General features: G+C 34.2%; 1 protein-coding gene across 5 annotated transcripts in view; it reads right to left on the bottom strand.

Moving 5' to 3' along the window:
* Nucleotides 1-22,188, bottom strand: part of PKHD1L1 (PKHD1 like 1) — a 148,110-nt gene that overhangs the window by 71,186 nt on the left and 54,736 nt on the right. For all 5 annotated transcript variants that reach the window (XM_077846995.1, XM_077846996.1, XM_077846998.1 and 2 more), the window contains exons 28-45: nt 21,972-22,082; nt 20,695-20,859; nt 19,620-19,741; nt 18,100-18,232; nt 17,166-17,361; nt 15,241-15,383; nt 14,737-14,841; nt 13,189-13,377; nt 12,262-12,432; nt 11,503-11,726; nt 9,575-10,559; nt 7,404-7,652; nt 6,319-6,468; nt 4,706-4,880; nt 3,574-3,730; nt 3,005-3,161; nt 1,480-1,559; nt 899-1,028 (exon numbers count right to left, since the gene is read on the bottom strand). In XM_077846995.1, the coding sequence (XP_077703121.1) occupies nt 899-1,028; nt 1,480-1,559; nt 3,005-3,161; nt 3,574-3,730; nt 4,706-4,880; nt 6,319-6,468; nt 7,404-7,652; nt 9,575-10,559; nt 11,503-11,726; nt 12,262-12,432; nt 13,189-13,377; nt 14,737-14,841; nt 15,241-15,383; nt 17,166-17,361; nt 18,100-18,232; nt 19,620-19,741; nt 20,695-20,859; nt 21,972-22,082 (3,642 nt within the window). The remainder of the gene's footprint in view (nt 1-898; nt 1,029-1,479; nt 1,560-3,004; nt 3,162-3,573; nt 3,731-4,705; nt 4,881-6,318; nt 6,469-7,403; nt 7,653-9,574; nt 10,560-11,502; nt 11,727-12,261; nt 12,433-13,188; nt 13,378-14,736; nt 14,842-15,240; nt 15,384-17,165; nt 17,362-18,099; nt 18,233-19,619; nt 19,742-20,694; nt 20,860-21,971; nt 22,083-22,188) is intronic.

Genomic DNA, 22,188 nt, shown 5'->3' with positions numbered 1-22,188 from the left:
AAAAGAAAAAGAAATATTTAGAATACTTGCTTTATAAAACTAACAGTTAGGTTTATGATAACATGTGTAGGTCTAGAAAACTAAAAAACATCTGCCTGCAATGATACACTCTACTTAAAACAATCTTCTTTATAGGAACACAATATAAACATGGTATGATACTATTGTTAAAACGGGCAGAAGCCTATGATCTTTGCCATTGTTGATAGAAATCACTTAAATTGATAATCTAGAGACAAATGAAATGTGTAAATTTCTGAAAATTACATTAGGATATTTATTTAGCACAATGCAGGATGACAGTTATCATAATAGGGATGTTTATACGTTCTAAATTTATAAAAGAAACAGATTATTGCAATATAGAAGGCTTTAATATAAAAAGGACTCACACCATGCTTCCTTTAAATAAGTAACACTGATACTTCAAACATGACCATAATCATTTTTATATGCTGATAAATTTCCAGAATATAGTTATGTAAAACTATAACTATAAACGTATATTTTAGAAAGAGCCTATTTTAAAATACAAATATAAAAAGTTATAGTCCTCTGCTTCCAGACTTAATGCCTTTTTATACAGATAAATGAATGCAGTAAACAATCACTATGTACAGCGGTAAGCGCAAAAATACGCAAAAGGTGTTATGGGAACAAATGGAAAGGAATAAGCAGAAGAGTGTAGAGAAGACCCAGAAGGTTTTTTGCTAGAAGTAGCCTTGGTTGCGAGTCTTGGTAGTATGAGGGGCTGACAGGCTTTGGATAAAGGGGGGATACATAAAGACAGGAGGAATCTGGCAAGTTTTCATTTAGAGAGAATTATCAGGAGAATTATCTCTGGTTTTCTGGCTAGTATCTCCTAGGCCAATTCCCTGAGCCCTTTTGGCTGCCCTACCATGCAGATCCAGGATTCCCTCTCGGACAGCCAGAGTTTTGGCGCCATATACTGGGAGCTCAGGAGATCGCAGGTGTCCATGCAAAGTAATGACTGCCCTGTGTTGAAAGGGGGATGCTTCTGTCCCAATCTGCAAGTGATTTCACAAGCATCATTCAAAAAGTTAAAACTCAATATCCACAATTCTAACCCCACAGAAGTCATCCTTTCCTTTGAGAAACCAATTGTTCATTCCTCAGTTCCTTTCTTATGAAAGATAAACCTTTAATTTTCTAGTCAGCCAAGTATACTATGTCAGATCTTTGGAAAGAATACTGAATGACTTTAGCCATCTCTCCGAATTATTTTTTTTCTGTTCTATTTAAAATTCTGCTCTATTATAATACACTATTATCTTTCCATTAAAAGCACAGAATACTCTGGAAAACGTTTCCCCAGAAAAAGGATTTTAGACCAATAATAGAGACCTGTGTAAAGATAAACCTATGAGAGATTGTTATAATTAACTATCCATTTTACACATAATATTTTATAAAGAAATAGAGTTTAGTGATGATTATATATTAGGTTCTCTTATATACCTGAAGAATGCCTCCATCTGTAATTAGAATATTTTCTGCCTGCAGTTCAATATCAGCTTCATCAAATATTAGAGTTCCACCTATGAACCACACAATTTTGAAATACAACACAAGGAAAATTATTATTCAATGCTATTTATTTAATTAGACTTAAAAATTTATTAAAATTAATTAAATTAGAAATTAATTAAAATTAAATCTGCTATCATTATGCATTTCACTTAACTTCAGCTATTAGGCAACATAAAATATAAAAACTTCAGAGAAGTCCCAGGAGTTGATAGAAAATGAAATCCCTAGGCAGATTGTTTTGATCATTGTTAGTTTCAGTGCGTTTAAAGAGTGCCCCTAAAATGAATTAAACTTCCATAAACACAAGGCCTCAAAATATAAATTAAGAACCAAAACAATTAAAATTAAAGAAAAGTATTTTTTTTTATAGAAATCATTATAATGCTGACATTACCAACAAACCATGAGAAACTCCTAACTCTGTGAAACAAAGGATTGCAGAATGGGAGGAGAGTGGGGAGATGGGGTAACTGGGCACAAGGAAGGCACTAAGGAGGGCACTTGATAGAATGAGCACCAGGTGTTATACTATATGTTGGCAAACTGAATTTAAATAAAATATTAAAAAAATACTGCTGACATTACCTCTGAACTTTTATCCCCTAATTTGCACTAGTAACACCTATGGCCTGATTGGCATTATTAAAGAATGTGCTAAGATATATTTTTATGAGACTGATGTAAATGTGTGAACAGTAAAATTCTACTTATCCAAAGGTCCAATAGTTAATAACTTCAAATAAATGAAACACTGCTATTATCACAGAAGTTAAAACCAAAACAAAATATAAAGGTCTTTGAGCAGCTAAAACCATTATGGCAAGGTTTATACATGAAAGCCCAAAGCATTTTACTCTTGCCAATCTATCTCTTTAACATGCAATTGTAACAGTTCTACTTAGTTAGTCTTCTATAGTAATAACAGAACATCAAGAAGCAGAGAGAACCCCAACTACAATGAAAGCAGGCTCAAAGGCAAAGGTGAGAATCACAACTGGCATCCAATGGGAGCTGGGAAGTCATTTAGTATAGAATTTAGCAAATCTCTATAATTTTATAACCCCTGGTACCCACTATGCCAGTTTTTTTCTAAATGTGATATTCCTTTCACTGTTGTGATCCACCACAAGTGCATAAGCATATATGCATACTCATACATAATTAAAACAAAAGTTTCCTAAAACAACATATAACTTTAAATGATGCTTACCCATAAGAATGCAAGACATTCTGATATGTTCTATCCTATTTCATTAAAAGATTCTGGTTATGATACACTAAATATCTGCAAACCACATCAGATTCTAATGCTCCATTTAAAGAACACAGTACTCCACCTTGCATTAAAAACATCATACCACTATGGATGTTCATAATCATGAGTTTTAGTTAAATTTACTTCACAAAAATATACCATAGATAGAATCTAATAAGCAGACTTTCAGAAATTTACCCTGAATAAGCAACATTTTCAGAATAGGTGTATTTTGATCCAGCAAAACTGTCTGTCCTTTTGTAATAACAACTAAAGACCCTTCCTCTGGGGGAGATTTTCCTCCCCATGAGAAGTTGGAGGACCAAGCATCAACATACAGGAAGTCAGGATCATCCTGTAATAAAACAGGAAAGACTTTTAAATTGAGAGTTATCAGAATTCTTCATTCAATTTCTCAAAAAAGAAATCTAAACCAGTAAACATTTCCATTAATAGTAAAGTATAATCTACTCTATGTTATAGCTGCCTATTGGTTTATTTCACAATAATAATAAAGTAAAAAATTAATTACCAATTATCTTGGAATCCAGATTAAATAAAAACTTGAAATCATAAAATGTTAGTAATAAGCAACAAAAATATGTTAACTTTAAATTTAGTATGGTTACATCTCAGTTATTTTTTGGAGACATTAACAAAGTAAAAAGTCCATTACCAATTACTTCATATCCCATAATGCCTTTCTATTTTTTATTTTTTTCCCTATTTTTTGTTGCTATGATTACCACATTCAACAGCACTTTTACCAGTTTGGCCATGCCAAGGCTTCTGATGTTGACATGCACTGGAGCCCACCCTGAAGGGCTATGGGCACTTGTCATACAGATGATATACGTCTTGTTGGAATATTCAACATTACATTTGGCTTCAGCTATGGTGATGAGAACATCTTGCACATTTTCACTGTAAAGAAAAAAGGGAGGAAACACCGTTGTTTTTTCTCAAATTTTTAGTTCCCACTGTCAAACCCTATAACTGATATGCATTATTGCAAAAATAATGATCTTACTCTCTGATCCACCAAAGTGCAGATTGACACTTTGTTCAGTAGTAAAACTTCAAAATATTTGTTGAGAAAAAAGTAAACAAAGGGATTAAGCAGCCAGGAAATAAAACTGTACAAATTAGCAGGCCTTCCAGTGTTGGAAGAAAACTGTCTGGGTTCAATTTATTGAGAGATTCTTTGTTAGTCACTAAACAGCTAATTTTTTAAGAGACTTTCAGGGATCCCTTTGTTTGTGTGATATTTTCACCACATTCAAAGACTTTAGAATTTAATATCCACGTTAAAATGCAAGTCCAAGGTCTTGAGAAATTATGTACTTGAGGAATTAAAATGGTCTTTTATGATTTAGATGAACTGAGGTTTTGAAGTCAGCCTTATCCACTTGAAGAATGATGACAGTGCAGTACATAAATTTGAGCCAAATAATGAATATGTTTAGGAAGAAGGAATCTGGCCAGCTACAATGAATGGATATGATGTATGAAGACATGTTTCATTGACCCAATGAAGCAGATCATGGTTGGTGATGAGATGGTGAGGGAAGCATAACAAGATGTGATTTATTCTTAGGATCTGACTAGGATTTGGGGCAAATTATTTAACCTCTCTAATTTCGGTTTCCTAACCATAAAATGGGATAAAAATATCTAAGAGGGTAAGGCAGGAAGTTTTCATGGGGTAAGAAGTGCCTGACATGAAGTACTGGATAAATGTTAGCTATTAGTACTATGATGTGCCTCACGCATGACTTCTGAGCAGATGGGTACACATTACATGACTATATTTAAGCACTGATCTTGCATATGAGAAAGCAGGAGTAATGGTGTGAGCTTGCATCTATGTGCTGATGTATGTGTATGTGAAGACAGTACCTGAAGCCTGATCCCGTGATTGTAAGTCTGGTGCCCCCTGCTGTACTGCCTCTCTTCGGATATATGTCGGAGATGAGTGGTGTCAGTGACATAGTATATGTAAAAGGAGTTGTGGAATGTGACAAATCCTTCCCATTGACCACACTCACTTCACACGTTTGCTCAGGTCCTCTGCCTAGGAGAAAAGGACTGAATTGAGAATAGTTGGGCCATCAGGCCTTTATTCATTTCCAAAACCCCCAAATAGTTTCAATAACATCTTCCTTTTCCCGAAATCACTTCCAATATACACAGGCTATATGTCAAGTAATAAGGATCTCTAGCAATAGCCAAAAACATCACAAAGTTCATGCACATTATCAAAGGGAAAAAAACCCCTTAGATCCTTCCTTGGAGCCTCATACTGTAGACAATTTTGCAAACCTCCCTGTGTAGGGTTCCAGCCTATAGGATACAACATTGCGAATCAGAGCAGGAAAGGAGGAACTGCTAAGGCATGCATGCTGGTGACAGCTGGAAGCAAGGTAAGAGACAGAAATATCACAGACACCCAGCACAATAGTACAAAGAAGAAGCAGAGCTGGCATTAAGACAACCCCAAAGCCTTGACAAATCTTGACAGCACTGTTGCATTTTTTTAAAAAAATCAGCATATAAACTGATGTTGAAAGTATAAATAAGCTGATTCATAAAAATATTATATTTTCTTTAATATTCTTTTAGAAGCCAGAAAAGAGGGGCACCTGGGTGGCTCAGTTGGTTAAGCATCTTCCTTCGGCTCAAGTCATGATCCCAGGGTCCTGGGATCGAGCCCCACCCCAAGTCCCACATCCGGCTCCCTGTTCAGCAGCAAATCTGCTTCTCTCTGCCCCTCCCCACTCATGCCAGATATTTAAACTTCACAATAACTAAAGAATTAGGATTAATAATATCTCCATTTAATAAATGGACAAACTGAAACAGAGTTTAGTTACTTAGCTGATGTTGCATAGTAAGTGGTAAAATGAGATTTGGGGGCTCCTGAGAGCCCGGGATTTTAACCACTAAATGAAAATAAGTAAGAGTAATAATAACAGCAGCAAATCACATATCATGTCTCAGATATCATTCCATCTTCTCTACATACATCAAGTTATTAAACATTACAAAATCCTATAAAGTAAGTGAAGATGATTATTCTCACTGTACAGGGGAGGAAACACTGAGGCTTGGAGAAGTTAAAAAACCCATCCAAAGGCGCAGCTTGGGTCTGAATTTTGGCAATGCATTACCAGGGTCTGCACTCATAACCGTTAGCTATCCTATCTTTAATGGAAACTAAGAGTTTAGTAGAAATTAAAAATATGTTCTCCATTTGGCATGCTCCATTTATGAGATAAATTAAAAAACCACAATTTATTATAAATAATTCAACCTAACCCAAATGTTATGAATCTTGAAAGACATACAAACCTAGAAACAAAGTTCTAAAGAAATTGTTTAAAATCAAGATGGTCATCAAGGTGATTCAATTGCTCCCCAAAACAAAAACTCGGAAGAAGAAATTTAGACTCTGATTGCTTTAACATTAATCATTTCTCAAAAACTGCGATTCTTTTTTTCTGACTACTCACCATCATTGTGTGGAATTTTACATAATAGTGTTGTACAATCAGATTTCAGCCTGTCAATTGCGCATTCTGAGCCACACAGTAATATAATTGAGGTTTCTGGATTAAACCCAGTGCCTGTCACAGTCATGGTCTGACCACCACCGAAACTTCCTAGTGAAGACATACAAAAGGGAAAAACAGCTAATGAAAAGAAAAAACTCCTCTCTGTATATATTTTAAAACCTGAATTGGAAGTAAGTTACACTAAATGAAACAATTCTTAAAATTGAAGTTACATATTGCATTATACTTTACTATATTATATTATACTATGTTATATTATGCTATATTAATGCAACAGAATCTCTTTTGATTATAGGATTCTAAAACTTTTACTGAATAAATGTTCCATCCAATCATTTATTTAAACTACTTCTAGGCAGGCACCTGGATGGCTAGTCGATTAAGCAGCTGCCTATGGCCCAGGTCACGATCCTGGGGTCCTGGGATCGAGGCCCACATCAGGCTCCCTGCTCAGTGGGGAGTTTGTTTCTATCTGTGTCCCTCCCCTCACTCATTCTCTCCCTCTCTTGCTTTGTCTCTCTTTCTCTCTTTCAAATAAATAAATAAAATCTTTAAAAAATAAACTACTTCTAGAAACTAAAATTTAAGAGAGATGTCAAAAAGAATTTCAGATTAGTCAAAACATGAATGTAAAATTACTATTTAATTAGGACCACATCGGTTATACTTTCTTAAGGTGTTTAACCATTAAAATAATTTTCAAATTAAAAAATACTTAAGTATTCATAATTAGAGACTGTGATGTCTAAACATGATTTTATAAAAAAAATTCACATATAATCTGGACATTTTAAGTAGGATTAAATTTGAAGTTAATTATATAACAAAGAGAAATATAGGCAGTAAGTGAATATTTAGAGATGCTTAACTGATAGATATGCATGCTTATGTGATACATAAAAATATTTTTAATGTGTTATAGGAACTACAAGTTTTAGCAGTGTTTAAAGAATTTTTTTTTCTAAATAAGTGTTTACTGAAACAATAAAAATATTTGTAGGTTTCCGCAAATTCATGACTACCTTGGCTCGGATGAATATTCTGAATAGTAAGTGCGTACTCAAATACAACCGTGGACACAGCAAAGCCTTTTGTCTTACGATGCATCATAACAGGAAAAGTGCCACCAGCATGATCTCCAATGATGCACTGCAATACACTATCATTGACCATGGTTACATTACATGGAGTGTTGTCTATCTTCACTGAAATTTCCAAGATATCAATTCCAAAGTTAGATCCAATGATTTGAATTTTGGTTCCTGGTGGACCTTAAAAAAAAAAAAAAAAAAAAGCAAACAATATATCTAAATTCTAGTAATTTTACATGCATTTAAAGATAAACCTGGGGATCCCTGGGTGGCTCAGCAGTTTAGCTCCTGCCTTCAGCCCAGGGCGTAATACTGGGGACCTGGGTTAGAATCCCACATCAGGCTCCCTGCATGTGTCTCTGCCTCTCTCTCTCTCTTTCTCTCTGTGTTTCTCATAAATAAATAAATAAAATATTAAAAAAAGAAAAACCTAATTACTTCCATAAACAAGATGATATCTGGTATTTTAAAGCTAATATAAATATTAACAAAACACAAACTTTGGCTATACCATATGTTACGATCTATAGTCTACTTACTATAAGTTATCTCAGCATTCATTATTTTCCAGCCCTTTGGTCTGTTCCCCTGCATTGTTATTCTATTGCTATTGTTAATGATAATTCAGGTCAGTGGAGATGAGGGAAAAAGAGAAGAGAGATTTAGAATCAGGAAGTATGAATGTTTGAGCAGGGGTGGTGGGTTGGAGTATATTTTAGGGAAGGGGCTTACTATTTTTTTTTATTTTTAGTCCTTCCCGATATTGACAACTCTTTTGAGGATGATTTTTCTTAATTTAAATATTTTTGATATATATTGATAAATAGATTATGATAGGTAAATAATTAGATGTAAGATAGTAGAGCATTTTCTCATGTGCGTGTTGGCCATGTCTATGTCTTGCTCTGTGAGATTTCTGTTCATGTATTTTTCCCATTTCATGATTGGATTGTTTGTTTCTTTGGTGTTGAGTTAAATAAGTTCTTTATAGATCTTATTGGAAACTATAGATCTTATAGATCTTATTGGATATAGATCTTTATAGATCTCTTGGAAACTAGCCCTTTATCTGATATGTCATTTGCAAATATCTTCTAAATGAGAAAACTTGATGTATCAAAGGAAATTTCAATAGCAAATTTCCTAAAGAGAGAGAATACACCTTACCCAAACCTGACCACATTTTCTGGTAATGTAAGTTAAAAAAGACTTTAAAAGGCTAACATTAGTTCTTTATTAAAGTTGCCATTCTAAGTTACATTATACAAATGAACTTCTTTAATCTTCATGCATGAAGAATCTTTAATTCTACATGCATGTACCATGAGGTAGGTATGATACCAACCTCATGGTACATGCATGTATAAGGAAACTAATATTTAAAAATCTTGGTCCAACGTTGCATCACTGTAGAGTAGAAAAACTGAGATTTGAACCTAGGCATCAAGGCCATGTTCTCATCAAGACACTATAGCTAGCTCTCCAGAATTCATCATGTAGATGATAAGCATTCCAGCAGCTTAAATATGATCAGAAACACTATGGAATAATGACATAAAATTAGGAAGACATCTCAATCTATTCTTAGCTTAGAAAAATGAGTTATGCTAAATCACCAAGTAAATCTTATTTATAATATTTTTTTCCATCTGAATGAGCCAATTATCTCCTCAAAAAAACCCTTTTGAGTCAATAAGTTAGTATTAACTGTAGTTTCATGGAAATAAGAGATACAGAAAAACTCTCAATGTTTAGTAACCTACTTCTGAATTTAAACTGCTGTTTTCCATGCCGTATCAACATTAATGACATTAATTATTAATTTTAATTCATAGATATCCATCTATTTCTTCCTCATCTTGAAATATAGGTCAAATTAATGGATTTTGTTTCAAAATAGAAGTTGGAATTTGACTAAAAATTTTATCCCAAGAATGTGTAAAAAATAATCACAAAATTGAAACTACACTGAACTCAAATCCCATTTATTTATTGTGTTTAGTGGATTGTCTAAGAACACATTATTATTCCAATTAGACACTAATAAATATTGCTGGCAATACTGTATCGAGACAAACAAGAAAAGGAGGGTAGTGGAATACCTGTATTTGGGACAAGTTCTCTGAGAAGTGGAGTATCTTCCAAGGCATACGTAAATGACAGAGGTGGGTAAGCAACTTCATTAACAAAGATCTTCACACTGACCCTTCCAGCTGTTCCTGCTGGGGTACAGCAGTAGACTTCACTAGAGTTGACAGAAATAATTTCACAAGGTTCATACCCAACAGTGACTGTGGTGTTGCCTGGGTCGAAGCCATTTCCTGTGATCAGCAAAGTAGTTCCCCCAGCAATGCTGCCAGAAGTTGGTGTGACAGATGCTATGGCAGGGCTGCTAACAGTAAGGTTTCCCAGAGCCAAGCCTTTACTTCCTACCACAACACCAAGAGAATGGAGTCCAGCTGGGAGAGGACCCACAAGAACAGTGACATTATTTTCATTAACGTCCATAGCTCTGAACTGTTGGTTTCCAATGAACACAGCAATGTCCTCCAAGATAGTGCCAAAACCTTCTCCTTCAATAAGAACTTCTACAGGTCCTTTGATAAAGTTTGGAAAGACTCTTGTTACAAAAGCAGTGATGCTTTCTAAGTATGAAAAGGTGCAATTTCCCTGACACTGGGCAGGCACACCATGGATTAGAAGATCCACTTTCACAAGCTGTTGGGGAGCAGGAGATGTTTCACATTCAATGGCTGTATAATTTACTGATAGAACTTTACAGGGAAAATGACCCATGAAGACTTCTACACCTGCAGGAGAAGCTGCAAATCCAGAGCCTCTTACAGTCACTCTTGTCATTCCTGTAGTTGATCCTGCATTTGGCAACACCATGTTGATGTTTGGCAAAAGCACAAATCGCCTATCAAATTCACTAGACAGTGTATTGAGAGCAGTGCCCAGGTTGTAGACAGTTACTGTGACAATTTCCCTGATGCCAACATTCATTGAGTTTTGAGGGTCAATATGACATCTAATGGAATTGTCACTACTTTCTTCTACAATACAGGGGTAGTTACCAATTGTAACCTAAAAGTAAGATGAACATGGAAACAAGTCAATATATTACTTAGTGGGAACTTAAATTTTCTATTAACAACTAAATTTTAAAAATTTAATCTCATGCAAACTTATTTATTCATAAAATTAATTTGGGGGGCTGACTAAGGCATCTCTCAGATTAATCTTAAAACTAAATTATAACCATACATGAATTTTCATAGCTATATTATTCATAACAGTCAAAACATTGAAAACAATCTAAATGCCCATGATTGGTAAATGGATGAATACAATGTATATACTATATAATGGAATATTATTTAGCCATAAAAAGAAGTGAAGTACTGATAAACATGGAATAACGTGGATGAACCTTGAAAATACTATGTTTGGTGAATAAAACTGGTCACAAATGACCATATGTATTATTCTATTTATGAGAAAGATCCAGAATAGGCAAATCCATAAAGATGGAGGTAAATTAGGGCTGGGAGGATTGAGAAAATTGGGTGTAATGTCTAAGGGTTAGGAATTCCTTTCTGAGGTAATAAAAATGTTCTAAAATTGAGTGTGGTGGTGGGACACCTGGGTGGCTCAGTGGTTTAGCATCAGCCTTCCGCTCAGGGCATGATCCCAAGTCCCAGGGATTGAATCCCACATTGGGTTCCCTGTGGAGAGCCTGTTTCTCCCTCTCGCTGTAGCTCTGCCTCTCTCTGTGTGTCTGTCATGACTAAATAAATAAAATCTTTAAAAAAAATTGAGTGTGGTGAGTGTGGTGATTGAATATCATAAAATTCAACTCTGTGAATATACTAAAAGCTATTGAATTATGTGCCTTAAATGCATGAATCCTACAGTATATGAATTATATTATAATAAAGCTGTTAGAAATTAAATTATGAGGTTATGGATAAAACATTTTCCTTTTATTGAGTATATGGTAGTAAGAAGGAGATCTTTACATTCTTACCTTATTAGCACATGTGAGATTACTGAAGCCACGTCCGGTAATTGTTATCAATTCATTTTGTGTTCCAGCAGATGGACTAATGTTGTTTATAAATGGTGAAAAACAACTTGAAAGCTCAAAGACCAATCTGTCTGAATTTTTAACCCTGGTATTGTTTGGGCCACACAAGGGTTCTGTTGCTAGGCATCCTGCCACAGAGCTCCCCAAGTGCAAATCCACAGGTCCTTTAGGCAAAAGAACTGCCTGTAAGTCATGGATAATATTCTAAAACAAGAACTGTTTTCAGACTGCATTACTCTTTATTTTAATGGTGGTGGTTTATATGCCATTAAAATTTTTTTTGTTTTATTTTAATTACAAGAGGTACTCAGGCAGTACAAAGTTAAATTAAAGACCTAGACAAAGGTGGCATAGTGAAGAATGAAGAGTGAATATAAAATTATTTTTCAATTTGTCTAAGGCCAAGTCCTATGGGGACAACAAAACAATAACATCATCTCACATTTTGATATATCTTGGGGCACACTTCTTCACGCTACATCTCATTTGAGGCACAGAAGAATTCTGGGAGAATGGCAGGGCAATATTAACATGGGCCTCATTTTACAGAATAAATTCCAGCCTCAGAACTGTCCAGATCTACGCAAGGTCATGCGGCTGGTCAGAGACAGAAAGAGGGTAATCTGCTTCCTACTCCAAAAAGGTCACATATACCCTATGTCACTGGAGTAACTGGGTTTCCATCTTTAACCCTCTTACCCTGAGCATATGTGGCTTCAGTGCTACCTACAAACAGGTGCAGAGGAATGTGCCTGGTTTCAGCTGGTAAAACATTAATGACTCCTTGAAGAAAAATGGAGCGAGCCTCATCAACATATCCACTGCTATAATAATGGATTCCAGGTGAAGTAAATTGGTAAGAAAATGAACCTGCCATAAAATAAGATTGTACATAATAAATACAAGCAATTAATGCACCCTCCAAAAGAAATTTCAAGTGATCATTCACACATGCAGATGACAGGATTCTTATTTTTCATGCACGTGATGTTTCAACAGTAAGTAGTAAAGAAATGACTCACTACTTATAAAAGAACTATCTTCTATAATGAAATACATTCCAGAAGACAAGATCCAGCATTAATTTTTCTAGACAACCAGGTCAAGTCTAGCATAACTTACCACATTTTAAAGAAAAATTCAACATGCAGTGAAAAATGAACAATACTTTGCATTCATGAGAAGTTGAAACTGCTACATATGTATAGAACAAGACATACAGTCTAAAAGGCACGCTTTACACTGAATTGTCCTAGGAGAAATAATGATTTGCTGATTCCAATCAACAGAAGTTCATTTACTTGCAACCTGGTCAGTATGATTAAAACGCTCCAATTTTCTTTATATTTTGCTTATTTAAGATTTTTTAAATCAGCTGATTATTCCAGAATGAATAAAGATGTTTCTGAATCAGAACTCATCTCTGACATATAAAATACCTTGCTTACATTCATTTATAATATTTTTATAAATTTGTAATATTTTTACTACAGCAATAAATGTCAACTAAATTATTTGTGTATTCACATATATTTATGCAAAGGTATTTTAAATCTAAACAATATATTTTTATTATATCTAGGAAAAAGCAGCGTGACACAAAAATGCAACAAAGTTGAAACATACCTGATGCAGATTTTTCTCTGCCATTTGTAAATCCTTTGCCATCATAAATTACACTTCCAGGACTGGATACAGAGAAAACCTTATATCCTATTCCCCTAAGAAATGGATGTGCTTGCCAATGCCATATCACTGTGTCTCCCACAGATACATTTAAGACTGATGGTGACCAGCCATAACCTAATCCATGTACTGGAAGCAAGAATGGAGGCATATTTAAGGAAAAAAAAGTAAAAATTCTTAATTATCTTTGAAAGTATTGTATTTTAAAATTTTTATGTGCATAATTTAAACATGTAACAAAAATAAACAGAAATAATGGAAAGAAAGAAAATAGAAGCTAAGGGAAAAAATAAACCACATGGGACACCTAGATAGCTCAGTCAGTTAAGTGTCTGCCTTCAGCTCAGGTCATAATCCTGGGGTCCTGGGATCCAGCCCCACATCAGGCTCCCTGCTCAGCAGGGAGTCTTTCTCTCCCTCTCTCTCTGTGTGCACGCGCACTTGCTCGCTTTCTCTCTCTCTCTCTCTCTCTCAATAAATAAATAAATAGGTGAATATTTTTTTAAAAGTTAAAAAAAATATTTTCTCTCTCCTTCTACCCCCTGCTCATGTTCTCTTTATAATAAATAAAACCTTAAAAAAAACTACACACCTCCAAAACTGATGATATCAAGAGATAATTTGAAAAAAAAATCAGAAAGTCAATAAACAAGATGTTCAGAAATATCACATGGAATATTTTTTAAAGTTATGATCAGGGATGCCTGGATGGCTCAATGGTTGAGCAACTGCCTTTGGCTCAGGGAGTGATCCTGGTGTCCCAGGATCGAGTCCTACAACAGACTTTCTGCATAGAGCCTGCTTCTCCTTCTGCCTATGTCTCTGCCTCTTTCTCTCTGTGTCTTTCATGAATAAATAAATAATATATTTTTAAAAAATTTTTTTTATTTATTCATTCATGAGAGACACAGAGAGAGAGAGAGAGAGAGAGGCAGAAACACAGGCAGAGAGAGAAGCAAGCTCCATGCAGGGAGCCTGATGTGGGACTCGATCCTGGGTCTCCAGGACCATGCCCTGGGCCGAAGGCAGGACCAAACTGCCGGGCCACCTGGGCTGCCCAAATAAATAAAATATTTAAAAAAATAAAGTTATGATCAATTCTTTAAACATAAGAATTTTCTCAGGCATTGAGACATGCAAAAATCTATATAATTTCAACTTGAATATTTATTTAGAAACCCCATGGCCAATAACAAATCATCATAACTCATGAGGTTCTGTACTGCAGTAAAACTTAATAGCAATTCCTCAACTTGCCAATTGCAAGTCTATCCTTATAGACTCAAGACTCAAGTCCACCACTGATTCATTCTATATTTTGCTCCCTATGTCAAGGTGGTAAATTAGAGACAAACTATTGACAAATTATGGAGAGAAATAGCAATACTTTTTTGTCTGAATACTTTGAAGTATTAAATAAATAAAAATCAAATCAATTTCAGGATGAAGTGCTCCCATTATTTACAATTTGTAAACGTTGGCTAATACCTGAATCTTCTCCAGTGTTGGTAATCCTGAATGTACTCCCTGTTGAATGAAGAATACATTTTATGACATTTTCTGATGATGAAGTCACATCACAATGGAAGGACCCTAGAAAGAAAAAAGATGGGGGAAAACATTTTCTCAAATACTTTTTGTAAAATAGAGAGATTTAGTATAATTAGTGAATAGTTAAGGCCCTCGAAAAGCTCCACACTATTTTGCAGAATCTTTGATACTTTTCTGATAGTTATATTGTTTGAGTACTGATTATTTTTAGAACAGAGACCTTCACTTTTTAGTCTTTTATACACATTAAACATAAAATATTTACTTATTGAAATCAAAATCAGTTATTCAATTTCTCTTTACTACCTTAACCAATCATCTTTTATATGCTAATAGCAAATTAAAGTTTCCACGATTGAGAGTATTTGTGTAATAACTCACCTCTAAGCACATCTTTTCAAGTGAAAAAGATGATAACACCCTCTGTGAGGGTATTCTTACCTAAAAGCACAGTGTTTTCAGTTGGTATCGTGCTAAATCCCAAACCTATTATAGTGATTTCAGTTCCACCATATAAAGAGCCTCTCTGTGGAAACATGGCAGTCACTTCCAAAATATACTGTATAGAAGCACTCAACTTGTCTCTGAAAAAGAAAAATTGATAGATGCTTCAACAAGCTTTCCATGAGGTTCTATTGCTAAACCTTTTTTTAAATTTTTTATTTATTTATTTTTTTTTTTGCTAAACTCTTAAGAATATGATTCATTTAGGAAGTGGAAGTAGTTGAATATTTAATTAGACAATACTTGTTTAAACTAGATAATCTGACAATTATCATGACCTTAATTTGGTTGGATGGTCTGTGTGTGTGTATAATAACATATGTAGTATATGTAATAATGTGCTAAATAATAATAATAATAATAATAATAATAATAATAATATATATAATAGTTTTCCCTAACACAGAAAATTAAGTTTCTGAGAATCCCATGGCAAGAATAATTTGAGATGGAGGATCTTAAAATATTATGAGAAAGATATGGTTATGAGAACTGAGGTCACAAGAAATATATGATGTCCTTTAAAATATTTTATATATTCATTAGAGTAAAACATAAAGGCAGCATTATCTATAAGAGAATAGAAATGAAATTCCATACATTTTATATAAGAAATAAAAGTTTTATGCAACTAATTTGAACTTATTATTCTATGTATGTTGGAAACTTGTCATGATCTTCCTTCCCACTATTTCAATGAGAGAGTTTTAAACTTCTTTTGCTTTATTATAGACAATGTGTCTGCTGAGAGGTCATCAGAATGTGCAGTGCTTTTCTGGTTTGTTATAGAGTAGACTCCTACAGCCCAGCTCTCACCATGAATAAAATGAGCCTTTGTGTTAACTTTTATTTCACTTCCTCAGCATAACTGGATTTATATTTTTTGAACTGTCACTGAAATATCCAGTTTTGTATGCTGTCAATTCTGCTCATTAACTCCATCATGCCAAAGCACAAACCAGCAGCTCTTCTAGAACTCCTATGAACTCTGCCCTGTGAATCAATGAGGGGATGTAGTTCTGGAGTTCATATTTACTGTTGCTCATCTTCCTTCACCTCAAGATTCTGCTGCAATAATCTCTCTTCCTATCCTGACATCAAGATTTTTTTTAATCCCTAAATTTCAGTTTCCTTTTTTTTCTAAGTATTCTGAACCAGTACTTCCCTTATGCTAGACCTAAAATTTTACAAAAATTTTAACAAACAGCTTCTGGGAAGAAAACACTGAATAGTTACATAAAGGAAACAGCTAGAGAAGGATTCTCTCCATCCTCTCCTTTATGGTCAGCTCCTACACATTTCTTGGTTTAATTGTCACCTTTTAGAGAACGGTTTCCTGTACCTCAGGAAAAGTTACATGTATGTATCAATTTAAGGGTCACTTGTATCTAGTGACTAGCATACTAGTATATGCTCCTAAGACCTGCTATCTCTTACTCATAGCCCTTTTCACACTTATAATTAAGTTATTGATGTAATCTTCTGTTTGGAATCTGCCTCCCCAACAAAACTGTGGGCATTACTAACAGTGGAGGAAGGTCCCTCTTATTCTCCCTGGCAAACCCAGCACTGAGCAAGTATCTGCCCCTTACTAATGGGTCGATAAGTATTTCCAGAATGAATGAAAATTATGTGATATGTACATAAATGTAGTTCCACAAAGAATCTTACAACCTAATCTGAATGGAATTGGTCTCAAAACTGAACACGTATTTGTTCTGTAGGAGATAGTCTCAGAACATCTTGTAAAAGGAGGTATACAGATAGGTGAAAAAAGCAGCTGAAATTTTATAAAGATAATGACTATTTCTTTTCTCATCCCCAAACCATTAGCCCCCTGTGTTCCACGGTCATTATTATACCTTGTTGATGCAAAGCCCCAGTTTCTGACTTCTACATAGATATCATGTTTTCCAGGAGACAACTTGGGCAAAAGACATCTAATATCTGTGAAGTTCCATTGAAAAATCCGGCAGGGTTTTCCTCCAACATATACCTCCACATTTTGTGCAGTTTCACTTCCAAAGTTATAACCCTTAATTGTTAAATTAACGTCTCCTATTATTTTAAAAGAGAACAAAAGTTTTACAAGAAGATTCAACTTATTATGTGGCATCAAATTCACATATTAAGTAAACCAACTTGCTTCTTATCTTTTATTGGATTTAGGAAATACTAATGTTTGCAGAGACAAAAGAAAAGTCAGTGAAAGAATTGATAGAATTCAATAGAATTGAATTGATTCTTGATAGAATTCAAGAATTGATAGAATTGATTGCCATGTAGAGATAAAATTCATATTCAATTGTTTCACAGGGAAAAAAGATGGCAAAGTGCTTTCTAAAAAATGTATTTTTTTCTCTTTACACATGTTCAAAGTGAAATAATAAATAGACTAATCTATGCTTAAAAAAATAAAACTTGTGGCTGGTTTTACTTTAAGAAACAACTGCAGAAGAAACCATGCTTCAAAAACCTTTCTAGAAATAGTTTACATTTGGGGCGCCTGGGAGGCTCAGTGGTTGAGCATCTGCCTTTTGCTCAGGTCATGGTCCCAGGGTCCTGGGATTCGAGTCCCACATTGGGCTCCCTGCAGGGAGCCTGCTTCTCCCTCTGCCTATGATTCTGCCTCTCTCTGTGTCTCTCATGAATCAATAAACAAAATCTTGAAAAAAATAGTTTACATTTATCTATGTGATTTATATATATCTTACATTTATATATACACACATATACATGTATCTTTTGTATATATACCTTATATATATCAAATGATCTTACTGAAATTTTTCTTACCTTGTATTGTTCGAACTTTTGGACTAAAATCAGTTATAACTGGAGTCTGTAAACAATTATAACTATAAGCATCCTTTGCTGTGGCTCGAAATCCATCGGTAATAACTGAAATATCAACTGTACCCTCAATTCTCTGAAATAAGAAGAAAAAAATGAAACAATTAAAAAAATATTGAATCATTGAAATGAAGAAATTTGATAGCTAAAAACAAATAGAATTATTCAAAATAAACTGCTGAAGATGTTTAGTTTCAAAGTCATGAATCAATAATCAGTTTTCAGATATTCAGAAAGCTATAGTGTCCAATGTAAGCTACATGCTTTAATTTTTTAGATAAAGGCATATGCTATAGCAGTTTTGAGGATGTTTATGACCAATTTAAATGCATCCATATTATTGGGTTCGTAAGGGCTCTGCAATATAGTAAAGATACTCTGGACAAGTGACTCAAATTGATAAAGCATTAAGATGCTAAAAGTTTTGACATTTTACTCTTAAAATACACTCAAATGTAATTTTTTATTCCTCTTTACTGACAAATCACATTATTATATCCTTTTGGCGACCTAGTTTCAGAATCCAAGACTAACACTTGGACTCCTAAGAAAAATGTTTAGTGCTTTTACTGATAGAGTATCTACACACTTCCCAATTAGGAAAAATGTTATTCCAACATGTATTATTTGCTCAATACGTACTCAGCATTTAAACGAATAATTTAAACAAAGTTTTCATTGACCATATCCTCCAGATTCTCATCATCATTCGGTCCAACACATGCTCAAATTTACTTTTCCTACAGATTTTAACTACATTATACCCACACTAAATCTGCTCAATTTTTTTTTTAATGTTACTTACTGGATTCAGCATCCTTTGCACATAATAAGCAAACAAGTACCTTGGTTTAAATTAGGAGACTATTTTTTAAGATAAAGAACAAAGATCATGCTAAGATGCAGTATTCCAAGAGGAATTTCATTTTTTTGTATTTGCTTTACTTATTTACTTGTTTATTCATCGTCAACAAACTGAAACTATAACACACTTAAAACATATATTCTTTTTTAAAAACAAAAAATGCCTAGATTTGCTTCTTTGAATTTTTTTTAGACTGTCTGTTAGTACTGAATTTTTTTCATCCTTGGATTTACCTGGTCAACTCTCATTCATCCCTCAAGTTCTGATAGCCCATCAATTTTTCTGTGAAACTCTTTTTGACAGCCTCTCCTCACTATATTTTATTTTGCCTTTGTATCATGTTGTTTAACATGGGTTCATGTGTCTGTCTTTCTAATTGGTATGTGTATATAAGTATGTGGATATAATGCTTCATATTAGGGTCTTAGCAGAAAGATGTAGAAGAAATAATCGTTAGGGAACAACACTGTAATGCTGCAGTTCCTACATAAAAATGTCACTTGTTTAACCTACAGAGATGTTCATAAGTTTTCAGAAAAAAACAAAACAAAACAAAACAAAAAAACAAAAAACAAAAAACTAAAATCAGATGCCTTACCTTTGGTGTCCTGCAGGTTATCTTACTCAAATCCCTTTCAATCACATTGCAGGTTTCATTTCCAACTAATGCCTTTGAATTTTCATTAAAGCCAAATCCAGATAGAGTCAAAAGAGTACCACCTTCATGAAGAAACAACAATAATAGACCAACAATAACAAAAGGAAACTTCAGCAACTAACTCATCAGTCAATAATGTTCTAGTCATCCAAGAGACAGGTTGGCAAATAGACCAAGGACCAGACTTGAGATGTATATAATCACCACCACATAACAGAGCCTGAGTTCTGAAGTCTGGAACCATCAAGGAACTGGGCTAAGTGATTTAATGAAATAGCAGATTTGTAACTGCCATTTGCTTTGGGGTATCACTAGCAGCAACTGCTATCTATTTTCTACAGTGTCTTCATGCTCAAGAGAAACTATGCTTTTTCTATATGCTCAACCATTCTGTGGGTGTGAAAGTGAATTAAGACTCTTCCCAAATTTCACATTTTAATATTTCTAAGTAAAAGGAACTAAGAAAAATCCCAAGAAAACAAAAATAAAATAAAGTAAGATGAAAACACACTGAAGAGATCAAGACCAAAACAAAAATCCAAAACTAAGCATGGTCAAACAAAGGCAAAGGAAATGAAGCAGGACAGGAAAAATGTGTTATTTTCTTTCCATCTTCTGCGTCAGCTTTCCTTTCCCCGATTTGTTCCTAGAACTTTTTCTGGGTCAAGTAGCTCCATTGAGACTGTGGTTACAAATGGAGCAGCTGGTAAGCAGAATAATAACTAATAAATCTTATCTTGACATAATTGATGAGCTTGTTATAGAAACATGTAATAATTGATGATATTAATTCAATAACCTAAGATGTAAGTATAAGCAGTCACCCTGACTTGTGCTTCACAAGAAACAAAAGAATTAGTTAGCCATTTAATCACCCTGCCTTCCAAAAGGGGAGTCTCCTTTGTTCTATATGAGGGAGGTTTGGGTTCCTCTCCCTCCATTCTGTTCTAGAAACGGTACAATGAAATGATGGAGATGTATGCAATTTTCTTTGTTTAGAACAATTAACTATTACCTGCCAGGCTTCCAGAAGCAGGCCAGATGTGTGAGATCCGATTCTGATAAATGAAGTAGAATACTTCACCCTCTACATTCCGTGCTAGTCCAACATCAGCTACAGACACAGCAACTGGGAAACGTCCAGCACTTCCATTCAGAATCTGGCACTTGATCTCACTTTCTTGTAATAAAAAAAAAAAATACAATAAATCAAATATTTTTATAAAATAAAATTACTGAAATTTTATGTTTGCAAATATAAACACTGGTCTTCATTTTTATATGCCAGGAAATGTATCTAAGGAAAACTACTCATATATTAATGGGGCAGAAATCTTTACAAGCTATTTGATGTTATGAATCAGAAACTGTTAGAAAAAAGCTAGATGAAAAAAAAAAGCAAAGTGAAAAATTTGCTCCTTATTTCTACTGTGGCCGAGAGAGAAAGAGAGAGAGAGAGAGAGAGAGAAAGAAAGAGAGAAAGGTTATTGTAATAATAATTTAAAAGTCCTAATCTGTAAAATCAGTTTTATCAGTAATTCTAAAACTGTTGATTCAATATATGATTCATGTCCAAAGCTAAATAAAATATCAAGTTTCATCAAGAAAGGTGATCAAAACCTAAATTAAAGCCTATCCTTCATACTACATTTAGAACAGTCTATGTGCATTTATAATACAGGGGCATTATTGACTTAGATCTCAAGAATGCATAGAGTATGTGAACTAAAAACAAATTATATGGAAGGTGAATTTGCTTATGTAATTCCAACCTATTAAAATTAAGGAAAACACCTAGGATCATGAAAGATAATTTCTAGGGAAAGAAATAAATATGGCTTTCACTTTTCAAGAATAGAAATTGTGAATAATCTTGAAATTCTGTGTTAAGGGATACAGATAATAGGAGTCAGGGAAGATGGCCATATCCTTTTGCTGCATTACTAATGTGATACTGTCAAAGCATAAGGAGAAGGATGCCAGAGTGGCAGCTTATATTTTTCTGTCCCAGAGACATACCAAAGAAAGATAGTAGCTTCTATATAACACTTTATGAGGGTAAAAGAACAAAAGTCAACTGCTATGAGATAGACACTGTGCAACAGTGAAAGAATTAGTTTGTGGTCATAACCAAAGATCTACAAGATAATGCACTTACCCAGAGAAGTCTGCCTATTTCATGCCCCCATAGGGTATTCTATAGGAGGATTACTGTAATACTGCTCTTTGATTCTACTTTCTCTTAGAGAAAAACAATTAGATGTAATAATAATAATTTTACAAAGGACTTACCATCCACAGAAAGAAGAGAGCAACCCATTGGTCCAACTGAAACTGATACAGCGGAATTGGGAGAAAATCCAGAGCCTAATATGGTTAGAATTGTGGTTTCTTCATAGGACCCTGAAAATGACCAATTTAAAAAAAACAGTATTAAAATGAAAAAAAAAATACAGAATCTGTTCTTATGAAATCAAATGTTTTGCAGAGAAAAATAAGCCTATCTTCC

Source organism: Canis aureus, chromosome 14 (assembly GCF_053574225.1).
Source record: "Canis aureus isolate CA01 chromosome 14, VMU_Caureus_v.1.0, whole genome shotgun sequence".
Lineage (NCBI taxonomy): Eukaryota > Metazoa > Chordata > Mammalia > Carnivora > Canidae > Canis > Canis aureus.
This window is presented reverse-complemented; position numbering and strand designations above follow the sequence as displayed.